This window comes from Notothenia coriiceps, unplaced genomic scaffold, assembly GCF_000735185.1.
Source record: "Notothenia coriiceps isolate Sejong01 unplaced genomic scaffold, NC01 NC01_scaffold00013790, whole genome shotgun sequence".
Classification (NCBI taxonomy): domain Eukaryota; kingdom Metazoa; phylum Chordata; class Actinopteri; order Perciformes; family Nototheniidae; genus Notothenia; species Notothenia coriiceps.
In genome coordinates this window covers 139,159-161,266 of record NW_011346491.1, presented here as the reverse complement: position 1 = coordinate 161,266, position 22,108 = coordinate 139,159, and the positions used below count along the sequence as shown (strand labels likewise).

Genomic DNA, 22,108 nt, shown 5'->3' with positions numbered 1-22,108 from the left:
GCAAAGCTTATTTTCTTTTTGAGACAGTGCCCTTTATAACAGTTGCAGAAACTGTTGCCTTACCTGTAACCACCAGAAGGCAAAGCTGCAACTCCTCAGTAGAACCAAGGGGGGGCGCTAGTCCTCGGAGTTCCCACACTGCGTGTTGACATCAGAGGTGAAGCGTGCGGCGTTGAACTTGTGCGTGTGTTGCTTTCTGTGCCACGACTCTCCGTTCCTTGTCCATCTTGTGAAGCAAGCAGAATCAGTCGGTCGAGGTGTCATACAAAGGCCTGGCAGCCACATACATGTGTCTAACGCCTCGCTTGGTCTTCCGCAGCACGCCTTCGATGCTGTAGGCGCTCCCCTCTGCAGACTGAGCGCTGTAAGGTAGGTTATGGGATCTTGCTAGGTTGCAATGACGCTATATGTACATGTCATCTGTATTGTTACCGCGTCCTGCAGCAGTTAAGTGTCCTAACGTGCAGCCAAGCATATGAAATCACTCCAAAGAGTTATACAGAAGCAGAATAGGCCTACAGCATATGGTCGTGCGTCGGACATAATAAGGGGGATTTGAAGCAGCGTCACTGCATTCCGGTGTTGGGATGTAGGCAAAACTTTGAGAGCAGACCACAGAGGCTGCCCTTTAATAAACTGCGACGACAGATTTGTTTTTTCTGTAAAAAAAAAAAAGGTAAAATCTGTGTTAGACGTCATTCAAACAACTGATTCTTCACGATTGAAAAATATTCTGAAAATGGTGCATATAGGCTATCCATTCACGATAGATTAACTAAATTTGACAGGTTGTTTGTTGTGTGCAGTATCTAAGAAACCATGGAACAGAGACAGGGCGAGGGTCCCTCTGCAGCCTATTAGGTAACCCAAGGAAATTAGCCAGACATATCACATGTCCAAGGAAGTTTTGGATTATAAAGTAGTGTCAAACTCTAAATGTGGATTTTTTTGTAATTAGAGCCTAAAGAGAATATTATGTTGCACGCAAGTTATTATAACAAAACGAAGAGACCATCTCAGAGTTTAAGTATATGAATAACTTACTTTGCATGCATGCAGGCTCGTGTTTATCACACACCTGGTTCAGAAAAACATAAAACAAAAAAAGATCACGTCACGCAAAAAGGCTAGCGTTGCTTCAACAATATAAATAAATCAAAAACATTTAAAGCGTGGGTTAGGCATGTTGCGATGAGGGTAAACCAGCAAACGGCTCACAAAGCCTCAGTAGGCCTATGGACATTACAATCCTACGAGGTACATGAATAGCCCTCTTTAATGACTGTAATATGATTGTATTTGCTTGCGTAGATGTTGGTTGATGTGTCTTATACAGCTGAATAATAATGTACTCACTTATTTAACATTTCTCCAAACATTATTTTGAAAAACGAGACGTGACAAATGCTGTGGAGCTGATCAGGAGGCCGGGCGACTTTCGCAGGGCATATCTGAATAATTTCCACAATATGTAATTTGTAAACTTAAATCAAAGAGTTAAAGAAGAGGAATTCAGGTAAAGTAGCCCCCTATAGGCCGACATGCCTCCTCACACGAAGGATGAACCAAATAAGTAGACGAGTAAACTCACTTTCAATAAATTAATGTTATTTCTTATTCTTAGTTTTCAGCCAATGGCTTTTCAATTATCAATAATGAATCCAAACAATGTAGTTCTCTAAAATGATAAGGCATGTTTAACTTGATTTTTTTTTTTTTTTTTATTGCTTTTGTCTTATGATTCCCAGCCAAAAATGGACATTAGTAGCACATATTTGCCATGAAAACCATAATTAATATGAATTACTTTATATTCCATTGTATGAAAAATAAAATATATATAGCATAAATAAATCTAATGAATGTAAACAGTTTAAGGGTATCTTAGTGTGTGCGTCAGACTTCCTTCAGTTCCACTCAGGCCTACAGGCACTTTATGAAGCTTACACTAAAGAAAAAGTCCACGTTTATTTATCATTAACAATTCTGTCACCGTGGAAATTTGTATTATTATTTTATATATAAAATAACATACGCTGTTGAGTCATCAAAACACCTAAAAATGCTAATCAAAGATCAAATTCCAGAAACGGACCATCTATCATTAGGCGATAACAATATACTTGTTGCCAAATCAAATGTTACAATTATGAATGCTTTCACTTTCATACGAATAAATGTGGCGTGCATACCAAATATTCTCTGAAAGAGTTCTTATACGGCGTTTTATGTAAAGGATGGTCAGCTGTTCCCAGGGGCGGACTGGGACTAAAAATCAGCCCGCGACTCTTGACCGGCCCACTTCAGTGCCGCCGGCCCACCTCGGCACGGCTAGTAAATTGTCGGGGGGGTGTGACTTATCCGACCGGCCCACCTCGGTACCGATTAGTCCCGATGGCCAGTTCCTGGCTACTGGCTGTTCCCCATAGCGGCTAAATATCAACTTAGTGCTCATGCGTAAACATCTGCTTCTATTAAATATTTTCATTTGACTTTATTGACTGGAATTATTATCACGTAGCACTAGCAAGTAATGGCAAAGTTATTTGAGAGAAATATTAACATACTTTTCCATATCATACATTCATCCACAGCAGTAGCAAATTGGCACCATCGAAATAACGCCAGAGGCAAAGAAGCTTTAAGTGAAATGTTTGCGCTATCAAATTTGTTTACAGGTGGACCAGAAGGAAGAACATTACAGTGGTGAAAGTTTCGTCAGCATGGGAATAGTATTTTAACAACTGACCAAAAACAGGTAGGCTACATTAAAAGTGTCGTGTGTAGCCTAATAAAATGTGTTAAAATCCGTTGATTGTTTTTGTTTTTTGGAGTAGACATGCATGCAAATAGTCAACTGTAATCACAATAAGAAAGAATTAAGAACATAAATGTAAAGCTGTTTGCAATCACATTTGGAATGAATAACAATATGCATACATCATCCTCTTTTGACAAGTCGTGTGTTTATAGGGTCCTACAGTAGGCTATAGGCCTAAACATAGCCACCAGTCTTTATATGCCATATCCTAAAGCACAGTCAATTAGGGGTTGCGGACACAATTTACATCAGCTGTCTTTAAATGCGATTGCAGCCTGCAGTCAGGTAGCCAATATGTAGCTTAACAATGAAGAAGAGGTGGGCCTAAACAGCAGCACAGCCACTCAATGCCACAAAACACTCTGAGCACCTGGACGAGGACACATTCACATCAACCTCACGACGGTAAGCTATAGACTGGCGTCATAAATTAGATGACTGAAATAAAAAAATGATTTACCTTGATGGTCTCTCCAATGCAAAAGATACACCTGTAAGTAATCCTTTTATTCCATGTGTGCTTCTCGTGAGCGCGCTTGTGGCAGTCAGGGACAGCGTGCTGGTCGTTTAGGCCCAGATAGAGTTACAATGTTGCGAATCTGCGAGTCTGAATGAAAGGCCGAATAAGCAAACTGAAAGAGTTGTTTGTTTTTATTAATTTATTTTCGTGAACATTTGGATTCTCATATGAATTCAATCTGCAGTAGTTGCTGAAGGTAGGCCCACCAGTTTAACTCGTCTGATTTCAAACCCTAAAGGTTGACTAAAAATCGATTTTAATTTTGACTCGAGGTAAAAAAAAGTTACATTTACATAATGACACCAACTAGGCTCTGAATCCTTTCTAAATTCCTAAACCTACAAACATTTGGGTTGAGGGCTTTTCCCTTCATCTCATTGCCTTGCCAGAAAATTAAATATTGAATTAAATATGAGACAACGAATTGAATGTGTTTTGAAAACAAATATAGTGATGTTGCTTAATTCACAGGTGTAGTATCAAGTTTAAAAATAGCCTAATTTACATGCAAGCAGTCATCTGCCATAGGCTATTTAGTATTCCTAGGTCTTAGCCTTCAATGTCGTTAAAAATATAATTAAAAAAACGGTGATACTGACTAGTTTAGGGAACGAAAGTCTAATAATTTTTGCTCAAGGGACTTGTTTGTCATGACAGAAGTTTCCCATGAGTTGAGTCATAAGAAATGAATGAATTTGGCAAACATGTGTGTAGCCTAGCAGTAAACTATTGTCATGATACCTTATCATTGACTAATTCGTAATTTATAAGAATATTGAGCATATTGAACATGCACAGAGCTGATGTAACCTGTGTTACTTGGAAAGATGAGCATTTTCCCTCCTACTTTTTGAAACAGAGGGCAGGCTACAGTCTGTTGTAAAACCCCCGTCATTTTCAGAGGCTTATCCGGTGAATCGAAACTTAACCAGTGCTATGAGGAGTTGCATTTCTTCCAAACAACCCTTGTTTCATTTGCGTTATGACATCCTATGATAATACACCCTGTGTGAGGGAGAAAACAGCGTCCTTCTCGCTCTGCATAATGTTTTCCCCCTCGCCTCTTTATACCTCTCTTTGTAGATCTCGCGAGAGCTCCGGCGTTCTCCGTGACTGGCCGTGGCTTTGCAGCAGACAGAGGGAGAAGGCAGGCAGGCAGCATCATGGCGGACAGAGACAGTGGTAGTGAGCAGGGAGGAGCAGCCACGGGCCCAGTCTTCGGTTCCGTGCACCCCGCGACAGGAGGGGCGGGCTCGGCTACCGGGCTCCAGCATGAGACTCAAGAGCTGGCGTCGAAGCGAGTTGACATCCAAAACAAACGCTTCTATTTGGACGTGAAGCAGAACGCGAAAGGCCGCTTCTTAAAGATAGCAGAAGTCGGGGCCGGTGGAAACAAGAGCCGCCTGACTCTCTCCATGTCGGTGGCTGTCGAGTTCCGTGACTACTTGGGGGACTTCATCGAACATTATGCGCAGCTGGGTCCGAGCAACCCGGCTCTGGTGCAAGACGAGCCCAGGCGAGCACTCAAAAGCGAGTTCTTGGTCCGGGAAAACCGCAAATACTACATGGATCTGAAAGAGAACCAGAGGGGTCGGTTTCTGAGGATTCGACAGACCGTTAACCGGGGGCCCGGTTTGGGATCCACGCAAGGCCAGACCATCGCTTTGCCGGCCCAGGGACTTATTGAGTTTCGTGACGCTTTGGCTAAACTTATTGACGATTACGGTGTAGAGGACGAACCTGCAGAGTTGCCCGAAGGGTCATCATTGACTGTGGACAACAAACGGTTTTTCTTCGACGTCGGATCCAATAAGTATGGTGTGTTCATGAGGGTTAGCGAGGTGAAGCCAACCTACCGCAACTCGATTACCGTGCCCTACAAAGTGTGGTCCAAATTTGGGAATACTTTCAGTAAATATGCCGAGGAGATGAAGAAGATCCAGGAGAAGCAACGGGAGAAAAGAGCAAGCGAGATGCAGCAACAAGAGGAGATGCAGCCAGACGAAGGAGAAGAGGATTGATATAGATAGCAAAAAAACATGCAAGAATAACGAAAAATAACAAGAGAAATATAATTAAAAACTCTACTGTATAAAGAAAGAAATCTAAAGATTTAACTGTAATGGTTTAACTCCAAGGGAGCATCACCCACAATATAAGAAACCTCCACAACCTGACAGTTATGACATGTTGTCACTCATTGCTGGATGTTATCCCACTTATCCACCATTAATACAGTAACAGGCTGCTAAACAAAGTAATAACATTATATTTGAACATTGTTTCCTACTTGACAAACAATATTGAACTGAGTGTTTTATTTCCCTTATTAACAGAACTTTTGTACCAGTTAAAGCTATTGTAAAACAAAAAAAATGGTGTCTCCAATGTTCAAGAGGAATTATTGCAGAGGACAACCCGTTTCCTTTTCATGTGAGCTAATGACTTCAGCACAAATCGGATCATTTAATTTAAAAAACCAAAATTCCAAAACTTTGTAAGAGGTTGTCACATGTACATGCCATTCTATTTACTTTTTACATGTGAATAGAGATGTGTTTACACATAATTCATATGAGGGCTAGGCCTGCTTCGGAAACCGGTTAGATGTCATGCAGTATAAAATAAACATAGGCATTTCATCAAATGAAATAAGTGCTCTATTTCTCGTGCAATATGCATTGCATACAAATCAAATATATTGAACTGATCAATGGATCTTCACATGACGTTTGCCCGAGGCATTCAAAGAAATATTAATATTGTAATTTTGTTTCAGTTTAAATTGTTGCCATGCAAATGGATATATTGTAGACCTTTTTGTGTCTCGTTGTTAATGCAATGTGTTAATTTTAAAGGTACTAAATGTGTAATCGATAGAGGAAATTCTGTGACATGTTGCAAATGGCCTGAATTTGCAGATTACTGAATAAGACAAACGCCCTACACTGATTTGACTTAGTGGTCTGAAAAAAGAGGTAAAAAATCAGCAGAGCATTATTTTGGTTTGTACATCTAAAGCATTTTGTGATCTGTTCAGTCATAAAAGTCCAAATGTTGCCAAGGAGTGCTGTTGCTGCATGTTAATCTGCACTAAGATACATTTAGTTGGTTTCCCTAAAATATTGGCCCAAGGACCCTTCCCTATATATATCTTTATCTGCCTGCAGTGTATGAATCTCAAGTTTGAGTACAGAGTGATTTCCATTCAAAGGCTATGTTGTTGTAGGGAAAGTTGTTTCAGAGCGCATTCGAAAGGAGCAACCTCGCAAACAGAAATCAAAACATTGCCACTATAGGTAGGACCACTGGATAAACCAAGGTGAAAGGGGTTCAATTCAGTCAGCGGATTTGCACATTCCTACAAGTTTAAGATCTCAAGGTGTGAAGTTCAGTGGTGCTATCTGGACACGTAGCACCACTTGAGATTTGTTAGCCCATATATCTACCTGCCGGGGCTGATCAGATTCTGTCTTGGTCTATTTGTAAATATTTGGGCTGCCACGCGGAAAACAACTAGTTCTTAACCAGCTCAGTCGCATCTCATAGATGTGTGATAGCAGTTTTATAAACTCTGTCAGTAAACTCCAGGGAAACTGGCAACAATCAGATACTGTCAGATGTTCCTCAGCATTGAATTAATTGATTGCTCCCAGGTTTAGATGGACTGGAAACCAGCAGACTAGACAGTTATTGACCACCTATTTCTGGAGCTTATGGTATAGCCTAAATGATACCTGATTGGGAGCATCCTCTTCAGCATATAAACAACCTGGTGCCTTACACGCTCTGCATGCTTACACGCTGGCCTGATGCTTTGGATCGCAGTTTGGCTTCTTTTAGTTATCGTTTCCTTTCTTTCTTCCATTATTGTGTCCCAGCCCTCTTGTTCGCTAGCGCACGACTCGTGGTGCTAAAAAGGGTTTGTAAAAAATAAAAAACTCTTAAGAAAAAACTTGGTGCAGAATTCTTTTTTCTGCTACCTTCCTTCTTTCCTAACTTATTCGCCATCCCCATTCCCTAGCCATCCAGGTATCGGCCTACATGTAAACATGGAAGGGGGTGGTCACCTAGATGAGAGGTGATGCAGAGGAGTTGGCTCTTTACTAGCCTAGCGCGTTAGCAGGGAGAGCAGGGGCAGATTGGGAACATTCGGTAGTACGCTGAAACGCTATGAGTTGTTGTTTGGAAGCCAGCCCCCTTTTGAAACGCTCCTTCTGTGGCTTGGGTAGCTATGTGTTAGTTGTAAGTCGCTCAATTAATGGGGAGCAGCAAGCATGTCTTGTTTTTTTCGTTTTACGAAGTTTTACCTTTCAGCGTTATTCCACATTATTTGTAATTTTGGAATGTTTGTGCCCACAAAAAAATATATCTATTTTTTCTGTGCAACATTTCATCACTGTGTGCAATATCGTATGTGCCAATGGTGGCAATATATGTATATCAATTAAATATATAATTACTATTGTAAAGCATGTGGCTGAATTCCATGTTCATTTCTCATGAGGAGTTATATGCCTTTATTTGCACTCAAAGCTCCATCCTGGAGGAAATAGTAAACCAAGGTCTTAGCAGCCTGTTGGGTTAAGCAGTTCACATACGTACTTTAACTTGAAATAGAACAATGTCACTGCAAGTATGCCTCTCTTTAGGAAAAAGGTAAACTTGGATGGGTTGTTGAAGGTAGACTATAAACACACAATGGAGTTTTATTTTGTCAAAAGGAAAACTTTAAAAAAAAAATACAGTGAGATCTCCATTTTAGCTTTAAGCTAAGAAAAGGTGCTTCAGTCCAATTCTCATTAAGGTGTATGGTGAACTGTCTTCAGTGGTTGTTGTGTGTAGCACTTTGCTTTTTTCCAGGTTAATGAAATGCCTGACCAATACTTGTTTAAAATGATCTCAACAAAGAATGTCCTTTTTTTGTTTTTAAAGATAAAGAAGTATTTGATTTGGTTTTGATGCATTATATATAATTTATGTACATTTGACAAATTTCAAAAATAAATTTAATTTACCCAATGAGGGAAAATCTACATTCAAAATGTATGTGTTTTTTGTTTCATTTCTTGTTGGGAGAAAAACAACTTCCCCAAATGTCGACAATTCACTGAGGAAAAGTATGTTTAATTTTGATGTAGTGTTGTCCACAATGTCTACATTTACAATGATACTAATTACTAAAGCTTCATTTTACAGCCTTTTAAAATGCAAACTTTGCAATGACAAGTTACTGATTACTTGTGTCTTAGAGATTTCTACATAAGTACTGTATGTATAATACCAGGCTGTAAAATAAAGCATTACCTTGTTCTCTAATCATCTGGACTATGCTATTTGTGACCATCCGTTTGCAAAGAATGCTGTTCTTTGAGCTTTAATTCTCATATAAGGCTATAGAAAACGAGAGCTTGTTTATCAGCACTAAACAAACCTGCATGTGTTTAATGATACTTTTAAGGTTTGCCATAGTGCTTTCAAACACAAAAAATATTCTTATGTGAATACTTGTTTTAAGCTAATACCAATTTATAAAGTTGTGTGGATTTGTAGTTGCAAGTTAGATTTCTGTTGTAAGGCATTTTACTGCAAACTAAGGTAGAACATGATTTGTAACATACGCCAGGCTTTCTCTTTCACCACAACAGCCTCAGTTTTGCTTGTAACTCTCTAATAGCATATGTGTTGCTAAAACAGAGACGCATAATGCTTACCAAAATGTTATACGGATAAGTTGTACCTTCCAACACCACAAACACCCCCTCCCCGTGGGGGTCAGAGTTCAGGGTCTGGAAATGCTCTTAAGACATTTCTGCAGGATATTTATTTGCCGGGTTTTTGTTGTGAAGTCGATGGTCTCTCAGCATCTTGGCCCCCCTGCTGGACTGGATGAAGGATACAAACACTGAAGGGGATGTGCTAAATAAACTCCAGCCCATCTGCCAATTCACCTTTTGTTGTTTTATCCAAAAGCCCACATAGGATTAGTTTAGGTCATTCCAGCGATGTTAGCTCAAGTGCATCAGAACTGCTGATGAACGTATTTAAACCACCCAATTTTTGTACAAGCACAATTTTTTCTAATGAAAGAGTTTCGGTTTCCCTTTATTTTTAATTGTGAGTGTGTCAGTCATGCTACTTACAAACACGATGGCAATGAATACTCAGGATTGCTGAGGTTAGACTAAATCAACAGGGTTTAGTCGGGTCCAGCTGCCAACATGCTCACTGAGAGAACAACTTGATCATGTTCATATTTTATTCCTACTGCAACATGATCAACTAAACACTCCCCGAGTGTATTGTAATGTGAACGGCATGCAGCAATGTACAACATCCTGCCTATTTGTGTTCACGACCCCCTGCATGCATGTTTATTTAATGCTGCTGTGGTGTTGAAGGTCTTCTCTGGATGTGTCTAAAAATGCTGCAGTTGCTTTAGCGTCGATTCATCTTTGTTATCTTGTGCTAATGCCGGAGCAGTTTGGCTTTGGTGGTGACGTAATTCATAGCAGTCTTCTCTGGTTTGGACCACTAGAGGATGCTCTTTACTTATGAATAACAGGCTCAGAAACAAGGGAGAGGAGAAGAAAGAGGAAGACATGTGCCTTTGGCTTCACTCGTAACATTAACAGATTTCTAAGCTTCCAGTTGCATGTAATATACATCAGTTTAAAATCCCTACATGCTATTCAGGCCACGGTTTGTTTTAGTGTCTTAACTTTAGATGGATGCTAAAAGTCCCTGAAGAAAATGTTAAATTTACACCGTGTGACCTCATGTTTGAATGTCACAGTAAACGATGACATTAACGCATATATCGAGAAATCTGTCATGCAAGTAGAAAGAAATTGTTTAAAGAAAAAAGTGTTGGTGTAGATAGAATGTGTAATGATGTGAACATACATTTGTCCTTATGTAAACACATCGGAGAGAAAAAATAAATAACTAGGTTGTCGTCTTAAAGGGTTCCTTTTCCTGTAGTGTGTCGTATAGGTTTTTCTGCAGAAGAGATGTAATAAGTGTTTTTGACTTTATTTGCAGAGCTGATGTGAAACATGTATTTGAATTTGTTTTGTGTGAGGGAAAGCAGTGGTGAAAACGGAAGATGTTCTACCCTTTTTTTCTCAGAACTTCTTTAATGTGTGAAGTCAACTTCCTGAATTGCAGTCTCCCCCTTGTTTTAAATAAAGAGAGACATAGACAGAGAAAGTGAGAGAGAGAGAAAGAGAGAGAGAGGGAGGGAGATTATGGAATGCTGTGATGTCATCAGCCCAGTCACACACACACACACACACACACATACACACAAAGACAAGGAGGACCCACGGCGCTCTGACTCTCAGCTTAGTTAGCATACTCTGCTGTGGAGCGGCTGTCTACATCCCACTGTGAGTACTTCAGCACATTCTACCCTTCTCTTACAACTCCCATTTGTCCTGTATCACGTACGCTCTCCGTTCCCTACACCCCTATCCTTGGGTTTCCTTCTCTGCATTGTGTCTGGTAATCTGTATTCCTCCAGTGTGATAGTTCTCAGTCTGAGACAAGCTTTCTTTCCCTCCAAGTGCTGCCTATGTGGTAGCCATTGTTTAACTCCCCACTGTGATTTGAGGAGTCCATTGCAATCCCCTTGTTAGAGAAAGCCGGCTCATGTGCTCCTGGGCTATGACCCTGTTGTGTTTTCTCTTAACAACCAGAAACTAGCTATGTTAAAATGGAGCCGCTATCTCATGGGAGTTAAGGGGAGAAAGGAACATGGGTTTTGGGAAGGGATGTGTGGTGGGAAGGGGGAGGAGGGAAGAAAGAGGGGGGCACTGATGACAGAAGCAGTCCCATTCCTTAGCAATCTCCTCCCATTCTGGGCTACAGTCTCTGTCAGTTTAGGAACAGGGTTTGGGCTCTTCCGTGTTCATGAAGGGAGGGACAAGACAGCTGCCTTAAATACACTTTCCATAGGAATGAAAGAGAAAAAGTTTCCCTAAGGTTAGATCAAGAAACATAGAAGACATTGAAAAGGTTTAGAGTCTATAGGCTACAATGTAATCTTCCAAATGTTTGTTTCAAGTGCTCTCTGTTTGTTTTCTTTTTAGATTATCCAAAAGATGACCTCCACCTGTCACCACAACACAGAGCGGAAACAGGATGTTGTGTGTGTTTGAGTGAGTGTATGTGTGTAAGATTGTACCTCATGTACAAAAGCGTGTTTGTGAGGAAGAACATGCTCCTTAGTTCATGAAGAAGACTTTCATTAAGAGAGATTTTTAGGACAAAGAAGCGGTGCAAGACTTCTTCTGATGACTATAAAACCAACACTCTCCACTTCAGAAAGCAGCTGGCCAAAGGACAGAGCCCCCTACCTCCTAAAGCTTTGTGGTACGAAGTTAACACCACCATTCGACCGCCGACATGCTGCAGCAGATTTTAAAGGACATGTTCATCGACCCTGATATGCTGAACGCTCTAAATGAGGACCAGAAGAAGACGCTGTTCCTGAAGATGCGGCAGGAACAGGTACGGCGCTGGAAAGAACGGGAGGAGAAAGAAGGGGGGGACGCCGAGTGCAAGCAAAAAAAGCCAAAAAAAGGTAACGACACTTCTCCACCACTTCACCTTAGTTGAACCTCTCTTCTTTCTTCCTGTGTGCCCACCTCAACAGGGTGCAGCTTCGAGTGCACCGTGACACTTTTGAACAAAACTTTTTCACAGAGAACTTTTTAAAGAATGTCAAGATGTTTGCATTACAGGTTGTGAATGACGTCCTTTGCTGCTGTAGCTCATGTTCCCCAACAGCTGTTTACCTGAAGTCCATTTGGCAAGTTTAACAATTCCCTGAAATACAAACTTGGGCTAACAAACACCAGCTGCTCCACATGAATGTGTATGTAGTGCAGCGTGACATGAGGACAGAAACCAAAGAGCACTTTAACTTCACCAACATGAAGCTCTATTTATATCTGAAGTCCTAAACAATTACGGCAGACTGATGGTGTCGCTGGGTTAATGTTGACATCACACTCAATGAGGATGTTAACATTTACACAAGGGAAGTAAAGTAGATGTCAGGGTAAAATGATATTCACTCTGAGTGTGTTAGTGCTTTATTAATAGTTTTTAGTATGAGGCAGTGTGTTTATGCGTTGGCATGCACATCATTTTGATTCCAAGCTCTCACTTATATCATTTTGTTCCCAGTCACACCACACAAAGTGAGCCTAAGAGCGACCGATGACAAATATCCACTTGATCAGAGTTGTCCCTCATAACCGGAACTTGTGACCGAAACATAACCGAAACTTGTGTTTAATGGAAACTAGATGCAGATGACGAGAAAAAACACATGTGGGTGGGGATTAACAGGCAATGTGGAAGTTACATTTGTTTTAATAGGAAGTGGCTTCTACTCAAAAGCAACAGTCAACAGTATACATGCAGCGATCAAACAAAAACAACCAGAAACTCAGGAGGCCGTGAGTTTGCCCTGAAACTGGTTTGACGTCTTCTGCAAAATCCTGTCTGTCTGCATTTTCTCCACGGTGTCAGCAAGTACTAGTATGAGAAACGAGTGGTGTAATAATAACACTGACATACAATTTTTTGCTATTTTAATATTCCAAGGAAGGATTGTTATTGTAGATGACGAATCTAACTACAAAAAGTTCCCGGATGTCGACGTGCGTTGAAGATGATAACTGATATTTTAAAATGAAATACTTATATTGTGTTAATGGTAACCTACACCTATGATATCAAACAAATCACCTTTTGTATGCTTTTGGTTAGTTCTGGTTATATTCTTTCCACCTTCTTATACTTGTTTTTAGCGTGTAATTCATTTGTATAAAAAGAAAGAAAATGCACGATAAACAATGTTAACGATGAATGTGGCTAATATCCTTATTTAATTCTTTAAATTGTCTATCGATATCACGAAAATAACATTATACAAAATGTATTTGCATGTAGTGAAAATCAGATTTTGCGACCACCCTATATAAAACAACACAGCTGTTGCTAAACATCTTGTTTAAAAGTGACTTGAAGCCAATTAACACGCACTGAAGTTGGTGTGTTGACTCTGATTAATAGAGTAATGTGATCTTCCTTGTCTTGACTCACAACAAAGGTCTTACTATATACTGTGGCGCAGAGTGAGAGAACAGAGGCTTTTTTCTATCTCTCAATGACCAATGCAGCTGTCTTTAGGCTGGATGGAGACTGCAGGCTGAGACTCACACAACTGCTCTCCACACAGTCTGCAGAGGAAATGGTGGATAGTTGGTGTTTCTGTGTAAAAATAGGAAGTGAGTCAGTTCTCAATCCCTCACACAATTAGCAGGGAGCGAAACAGGAAGCATGCAGGAAATGTATGTGTGTTGGAAAACAAAGAGAGTGTATCTAGCGAGCCTTGTGGGAGGGCTCGCATGCTAACTTTGTTTTTATGCAGATGATGAAGCCGGCGTCTCTCTAGGCTGGAGTTAACAGTGTCAGCCTACTTTCTCAATCATGGGACTGTTGCTGTTGTTAGGCTGGCTTTAGGGTTGTTTGTGTTTATGTATTCTGTCTCATGACTATGTGCTGGGCTGTTTGTATCCCTGCGTTTATGTTATGTATGCAAACTGGTGACATTCACATGAGGCAGACATGGCTCAGTGTAGAGCTTCTTACTTTGATCAGATAAGCTGTTCTTGAGATGTTGAAAAAGGATATCATAAATTGTTTTTGCACACTGTTTAGAACATTTGACAGTTATGTATTTATAAGAATCTGGTGATATGACATCCATCATGACACAGGGAAACAATTTTAAATATTGCTATATTTTGCGATACTGTAAGCAACGTGTGAGTACAAATATCACAGTCCCAGTAACATCCAACATCACAAAGGTTTTCCTGTTAACTGTTAAATAATATAAATAGTACAATAAAGGGGTTTTAAGAATAGATGCAGTATCAGGGAACATAATGATCAACTCAAGTCTGACAATGTGTTCTTACACTCCTAATGGCAGCACATTAATCCTCCTAATGTGCTTTACTCAGCTGACAGGAATCATCTCGCCTGACAATGGTGTTGTGGTTGTAGCTGCCGGATGGGGCTGATAAATGTTTAGCCAGGTATTCTCTCACTGCTGTGTTTTCGTAGTCATCCTGGTATGCCCTGCCTCAATACGATCCACAGGGCAAGCTGGCAAAACCAGTTCACTATGAACTATGTTCACTATGTCATCCTGTGTTCAACCCAGCAAGCTGTCACCTTCTGAACCCACGTCAGATCCCTTGTCTCTTCAAGTCACTTCTGCATGCTCCCAAACAATAGTCACAAAGCAATCACATGGTATGAACGTGTGTGTCCTATTGTGTTTGAAAGCTTATGTGGATTCAATGTCCTCACATACAAAGAAGGAAGTGTAACACCAAATATCAGGTATGGATATTTTAGGGTTAGGAATTTGGAAAATCTGAATTATTTCATATTAATGAATTAAAACAGTTCAAGGAAGGCCTTTTTAAAACTAGATTTATACAAAAAAGGAGGGGAATGCTGCTTCCCCCTGTCCCCTCTTCTTGAATCATCTATAGGTCCTCTCTTGTGTGTTTGCATTCTGCTGCCTTGCCCCCACCAGCTGTTGCTCCTGTCCATCTCTAACCAAAACAGCAGACTCAACTTATCAGAGACACTGGTGGTGAAGTTGACAGTTTACTTCAGAATGAACAGAGCCAGAAGGGATTATCTGGAATATTTCATATTTTAAAAAGATGAATTGCTAATTTTCAGGTTTCATATTTGTATGTACTGTAGTGTCTCTACTGTGACATGTTTACATGCTTTAATGTTCAAAAAGCTCTTTATCGTTCTCATACTGCCTGTGCTGCAGCACCTCTTTTCACCCTCTGTCTGAAACCAGAGCCCAATCTGCTCTGATTGGTTAGCGGGCCGGCTCTGTTATGATTGGTAAACTGCTTAGAAATGTCCCACCCCTTAGCCTATCACGTACAATGTTTTGGAGCGCTAGCCCATAAAAGAGTGAGTGTTACACATAGGGCTGGTCAATTAATCATATTTTAATCACAATTACGATTATGGCTTGCAACGATTACGAAAACAACGTAATCGAAATAAAACGATTTTTAAAAAATAATTTATATTACTTTTTCTTTTTTTTTCAAAGAAAATTTCAGTTGAATTATACTTAAAGTTCAGGGTAATCAACTGTTGAAAACATAGTGTTCAAATTTTTTTTCTCCAATAAATTGATGTTTTCAAAGTAAATGGATAATCATTTTTTTGTAATCGTGATATAAATTATTGACCCAAATAATCGAGATTATTATTTTTGACATAATCGAGCAGCCCTAGTTACACAGTGATGTCATCATGTTATGGAAGTAAACAAAGGAGTCCAGTGTGTGGGAGAGAAACTTACATTTGGGATTCAAGCCTTTGCACACAAATCTGTATAACACACTACAGTAAAGGGAAACCCCCAAAATGAATAAGGCTCCTTTTTTTTAAACTGGAAAAAGTTTGGAGAAAGCGGTATTCTTAAAAATGTTGATACAAATGTGCAACTTTTGGCCAATTGCTGAAAAGGACACATATAATTCTTTCTATCATTTATGTCTGTTGGATCATGTTGTGGTCACACATTTTGTTCATTTGATCCCGAGTTGTAATTATTTTCTTATCAGCTCAGTGTTTTAATGGCCAACTAACCCACATTTTGTGTGTTTCCTCCAGCCAACAGTAAGAATGTGAGCTGGCTGCTCGGACGGGATGGAGACGTGGCGGTCCTTGTGATCGGGGAGTTGGATGAGCTGAGCTCCAAATTCATCTCCTCAGGATTCGTAGAAAAGAAGTCGCCAAGTCTACAGAACAATGCACAGTAATACACTTCTTTTTTTAAACACATACCAGGCCATGATTTGATAGATTACAGGCAATGAATGATCTGTAACCAAAAAAACATATATTTAGTTTCAATTTGATATCCGGAAGATATAACTTTGTCTGATTATGTTTTGCAGGCATCACAGTATCTTGAAGAGCAGAAAACCAACAGAACCTGTTAGAACTGAGAGAGAAAACCCCACCCCTAAAACACAACCTGGTATTTCGCTGGATTTAAAGGTGTGTACAGTAAATGTTTGTCTACGGCAAACAATTATGCTATACTATTTTCCTTCTTCATGTAAAATGACTGATTAGCCTCTTTACTATTTAGTCAAACAAAACAACCTGATCAAGAAAAAAACATTATTTGTCTAAACTGTTCTTAAGACTAGTCCTTTTTGTCTCATTCCCTCAATGGAAGACTTTTTAATTCACTTCTGTTACCTGACGTGTAGTTTGTGAATACTAATCAATTAGCCTTTTTGAGCATCACTTTTCAATTATTCCTCCTCATACATTTTTATTTAAGCTTCTTGTGAAAACAAGCCCTCACTGTGCATAATTTCCAAGGTGGTGATATTTTATGTGTGCACTTGGAGGTGTGTGAGGTGTTGATTTTGTGTGTGTGTGTGTGTGTAAGGGGGGGGGGGGGGGCTCCTTTTATTCACGCTATCTTAAAAGAAATGCGCTGTGTTGTCATGGCAACCTTGCACACACTCAGCCAGAGCGAACCAGGCGGACGGTCTCATCTGGCCTGACCACGATTCATTCAACCACTCAGTAATTTTTTCCTACTGCTTACCCCACCCACTGCACAGATATGTTCCAGTTACATATGCAATCATTCTTCTAACTCTTATTTAACTCTGGAAACTCTGTTCTTCCCTGCTCCCTGAAGTACTGAACTGACTCAAAGTTAAGGAGGATGACGTGTGGCCTCTAGTATCATCTAACATGGCACTGTCTCTCCCAACAGGGGAAGTGTGGGGAGTCGAGCCCGCTACTCCCTCTGCCGGTGAGTGGGAGCTCCTCGCCTGCTACAATTTGAGCTCTGTGCTTGCATCATGGCCTGTAACACTTGTGTAATGTCTTTGTTAAACCCACAGGTGTCAGTGAGTGAGCATCCTTCACCTCCAGCTGCAGAAAAGGTATTTTCAAACTAAAGAGTTTTTTAATAGTCTAGTGGGTAGAAGGGGGTATCATGCACCCCCCTGAAATATACTTCTAATCAGCTTTTCTAGATTGGAAAAATTGTGTAGAAAACGATTAGCTATGTTAAAAAGTTGGCAAATTGTCCCACGTATATTTTTTTTCTCCCAAATTAGTGTTTATTTACCCTATTTCACTCTTTTTACACCTATCACTATATCTCAGCCATTATTGCAGATAACTGAACAAATAAGGTGTCCAGATCCATGTTTTGAGGGTCAAGGAACACAATAAAACTATTCTTAAAGTGATCACATGTGTCTGTGGCATGCTATTATGCTAATTAGTGCCGCCATTACAAGAAAATAGAATATAAAGGTTGCTGCAATCCAGTTATAGAATTTGGATAATATACTTCTTATAGTGTAGTTTATAAAGCAAAGAGCAGCTCATGTTCTGGTGTCAAGTTCACTCAGAGAGACACTCTTATTACTTTTTTTATTTTATCATGCATGCTTAGGTAACATTAAGCTGTCTTTGGCTCTTTTCTGCCGTAACAATGTAAATGTCCCCTCTGTCGGACTAATAAAGGGATTCTGACTCTGATTGAAACCCAGTCTCACAGATCACAGCAAGGTTCGATTGATTAACAATCCTCTCCTTTGAGACGTGTCTTTCTTCTACATGGCAGTCCCACCCCTTGTGAGTAACAGGAAATGGTGGTTAGTAGGCCAGCTGTCCCCGCACTCCCAAGCCTCTCTTCAGATCAGCTTTCTCCCAGCATTCTGCCTCTCTTTCCCCCCCCCCTCTCGCCTGGTCTGCCGCACCCCTCACAGCCCTCTCTCCGGGGAACAGCTGAACTGAACTCTCCTCCCTCTGGCTCCATCATCGCTCCAGCCTTGGGTTGTCCGAGGAGTATTCTTTCCATCTCTCCCTGGCTTTCTTTCTCTTTTATGTGTTTTTTTTATGCAGGCAAATGTGTGTGTACGGTGTGTACAGCTGAATCACAGAGGCAAGGCGGGATTTTCTGGACTGCCCTAGAACAGATGGTTGATGAACTTGATCGGGGAATTAAAAAGCCATGAGAGAGCGAATGCGTCAGTCGCAGATGGACGGGATTGTGGGATAGTCTCTCGAGGTTTGGGCGCGTGAGCTCCCCTCTGTTCTCTGTTTTCTCCTCCTCTCTGCCATGGAAGGAGACGTCTCTCCCTCACTTCCTATATCTGCACCAGACTACAAGAGGCCTAAACTCATCCCTGGGCAACGAATGCTGATGTGGCAGTGAGCACCCACACCTGTCTGACACATTATCCTGTAGAACGTCTTGTTTGTAGGTAGAGTGATTTGTTTCTGGAAGCAGGAAGGGGGTGTTTCAGTGCTGCAGATGTATTCTGTTGCTGAGAGCCCCGCTGCAGGTTTTCTCCAGTTGATTTAGGGAGGGGAGGAGCCAGAGAGAGGAGGAGAGAGTGATTGTTGATTAAGGGGGCGTAAGATCAGGACGGAAGATTAGCGAGGTTGCTTGATTTCCAAGTCACCTTATAATTTTCTCCCACAAATAATCTTAATCAGCGGTTATAGTTCTGTGTGTCTCAGCGCAGTCATTGGAGAACGGTAATTTGGTGAATCGTTTATCCAATGATTTAATCAAACGTGACAGTAATTCCACTGTATGTGAATAAGCTGTCAACACTAATCGCGCTCTCCTGTCCTCTTTTGTCACTCTTCCCTCTGCAGCCCGAGCTGGAGTCAGCCAGTGCGACTGAGGAGAAGTCGGCTCCGCAGCTCTCCATCTGCTCCAGGCCTCCCATGAGAGCCAGCCCTGTCAACGTGAGACCAGCTTCTGCAAATGCTGCACCAGGCTCTGTCAGCCCGAGACTCTGCCTCGCAAATCTGAAGCTGGCCACCGCCGCAGCGTCCCCTTCCCCCGGCAGCAGCACTGTCAAAACAGACTCTGGCTCCACCAAAGGGGGGCTGCACCCACAGGAACCTCAGAAACCGAATGAGTCACAGGGTGGGAAAGGTGAGTGAGCAAAGCGTCACGAGGAAGGGAACACGATGGGGCTCATGTCAAATGAAATAAAATCTCCCTCTATGTTCTTTTTCATCTTGAATTGTTTTCCAGTCAATGCAATCTTTTACTTGTTTACACCAATAGCAACGACCTTAAAGAGGCCCTGTCGTGCTTTTTGGGGGGTTTCCCTTTCCTGTAGTGTGTTATATACGTTTCATTTAAATGGTCTGCAACGTCTTAAATCCTGAAGTTCTCTCCAGAGGGATTGTCTCTCCCCCAAAGTCCCCCCCCTGCCTGAAACCCCTACTTTGTCTCTTAAGTTGATTTCTGTAAGAGTGAGTGTTGCATAGTCACATCACCATGCACTCACTCTTCTATTGGCTGGCGCTCCAACAAGTTGTAAGTGATATGCTGAAGAAAAAAAGGGCCTGGACACCTTTTTTAAGCGATTGACCAATCACAACAGAGCCGGCCAACTAACCAATCAGAGCAGACTGGGCTCTGGTTTCAGACAGAGGGTGAAAAGTGGCGCTGCAGCACAGGCAGTATGAGAAAAAGAAAGGGCTTTTTGAACATTAAAGCATGGAGACATGTCACAGTAGAGGCACTACATACTAATATGAACCTGAAAATTAGCATGATGGGGCCCCTTTAAGAATGGCTGGTGTCATCATGGACACTGCTAATAGAAACATCTATTACATTAGGATAAGGATAGGATATAGAATCAGAAAGGATTAAGATAGTCTCTTAGCTATGAAAGACTGGACACGGATGTAAGTTGAACATTTACTCAAGTTTGCATTCAACACAAACCACTGGTTTAACAAGAAAACCATTTTTCCTACTGCTCCTTCTCTGTGAGCAATAATGGCTGCGGAGAGCTGAGCAGTCTGAACCAAAGTCCATACTAGATAGGTTTCTCAGTGCTGCGGCACGTAGGAAGGATTTATTTCTCCAAACCCAAAGTGCTCGCCAAATAGTGCCTCAGCCCGCTGGAATCTTTATGTACTGGCAGAGTAAAAAGAGGCCTGCCCAGAGGGGGAAAAGCTTCTGTGACTGGGATTTGTGACATCGTACTGCATCGCCCCCACACACCTGCTTCTTTGGTAGCTTCTCTATTGTCAGTTAGCATGGAAATTGTCAATAAACACTCTTGCTTGGTTGAGGTGCCAAGATCAAGGCAAGGGATACAAAGGACAGACTGCTATAAGATGGGACAATAGTCCTTCAGATCAATATTACAGGATTAAGGATTTAATGTGGGCTGAAAGGAGCATGAGCAAAAGAGCCATGTGTTTTTTATAGTTATAATATGAATCTCCTGTTTCTCCTCTGCTTTTCAGTTATTTGGCATAGTTAGTATGCAGCTTGTATCCCAGAACAATAATAGAATGAACACTGCATTCACTTAATATAAAATTGTATATCATCATAGTTTTACGAAAGTTCAATATGAGGGGCACTACTTTTTGAAGAAGAGTATGTTCGCTTACATTCATCAGAGCGTTAAATAATATCTGTATATTTTAGTAGATTGCACACGAGTATATATATTATCATCATTAAACTGGTTGAAGCAGGTAACTTTGTCTTCGGGGACAGTGGTGGCAAAACGGACCAACTCCATGCATTACATTAAACTGGTGATCCCATTTCACTCAGTTTTTCACAAACCAGTGGGAAAACTGACTTTTTTCTTCTCTCTTTGTGTGTATCATGGTCTATATTTCTTGCGTATCCCCGCCTTTTTCCCATGCAGTTGCTCTTAGTTTAGAGTCAGAATTTTTTTCTTTATTACAGATATGTAAGGCCTCGATATGGTCATTATTCTTACAGCATGTTGTGCACATTACTTCTAGTCTATTTTTGTGATTCCAAGACTTCCTGTCTGAGCACAGCAACCAATTTCATGAATTGACCAAACACTCATTCACCATACAGTGACCCAGTTATTTAGAAACATGCGGACTTTAAGTGGTGAACTTAGCACCATCCAGTGGAAAACATTGATACTGAATAGAAACACTCCAATTGGATAGAGAGCATGATATCCATAGGGTCCCTCTGCTGGAAAAATGCACATCCTACAGCCCACTGCAAACACACGCAACTGTTCTTGGAGGCTATGGGAAAACACAAGTACAGCTTGTACACAAATTAAGACTCTGTGGGAAAGGTGTCACTCTGGTTAAGAGTCAAAACTAGCATTGGCTCAATATCATGCTTTAGAAGAATTGGGAGGGATGAAACCCTCTTTAATGGTCACAGAGCACACAGCACACACAGTGAAATGTGTTCTCTGCATTTAACCCATCCTAGTACCAGGAGTCTAGTACTAGGAGCAGTGGGCAGCTATTGTACAGCGCCTGGGGAGTGAGGGGGGAAGGTGGGTGTCCGGTGCCTTGCTCAAGGGCACCATGGCAGGGCAGGAGGTGAACTGGGACCTCTCCAAGTAGCAGTCCACACTCTATCTTTTAGGTCTGGTCGGGGACTTGAACCGGCGAACCTACAGCTCCCAGTCAAAGCCCCTACTGACTGAGCCACTGCCGGACATTGGCTGGTTTAATAATGGCGCATTTATACTGCAGGCCTCGCTCGGCTCGCTCTGCCTCGCTCGGTTTGGTTAGGCCTTATTAGACCCGGCTCACTTTAATGCTGCGCTCACATTAGTTTAGGAACTGGGGTAGTTACTATAGTAACGCAGTGT

General features: G+C 41.2%; 2 protein-coding genes across 3 annotated transcripts in view; both read left to right on the top strand.

The window, feature by feature from the left end:
- Positions 1-197: 197 nt before the first annotated feature.
- puraa (purine-rich element binding protein Aa) lies at positions 198-8,660 on the top strand. Of its 2 annotated transcripts, XM_010774302.1 has the most exons (3): positions 198-369; positions 2,679-2,758; positions 4,425-8,660. In XM_010774302.1, the coding sequence occupies exon 3, from the start codon at positions 4,505-4,507 to the stop codon at positions 5,360-5,362; it is 858 nt and encodes a 285-aa protein (XP_010772604.1). In that variant the 5' UTR covers positions 198-369; positions 2,679-2,758; positions 4,425-4,504; the 3' UTR covers positions 5,363-8,660. The 2 variants fall into 2 exon arrangements, with proteins under 2 accessions (XP_010772604.1, XP_010772603.1); XM_010774301.1 differs by lacking the exons at positions 198-369; positions 2,679-2,758 and adding an exon at positions 2,811-3,226.
- Positions 8,661-10,569: 1,909 nt separating this feature from the next.
- The window catches only part of LOC104948137 (uncharacterized protein PB18E9.04c), an 18,394-nt gene continuing 6,855 nt past the window's right edge, over positions 10,570-22,108 (top strand). The window contains exons 1-7 of the mRNA XM_010774300.1: positions 10,570-10,732; positions 11,435-11,928; positions 16,086-16,230; positions 16,373-16,475; positions 17,215-17,253; positions 17,345-17,386; positions 19,122-19,407. Of these exons, the coding sequence (XP_010772602.1) occupies positions 11,751-11,928; positions 16,086-16,230; positions 16,373-16,475; positions 17,215-17,253; positions 17,345-17,386; positions 19,122-19,407 (793 nt within the window). The 5' untranslated portion in view covers positions 10,570-10,732; positions 11,435-11,750. The remainder of the gene's footprint in view (positions 10,733-11,434; positions 11,929-16,085; positions 16,231-16,372; positions 16,476-17,214; positions 17,254-17,344; positions 17,387-19,121; positions 19,408-22,108) is intronic.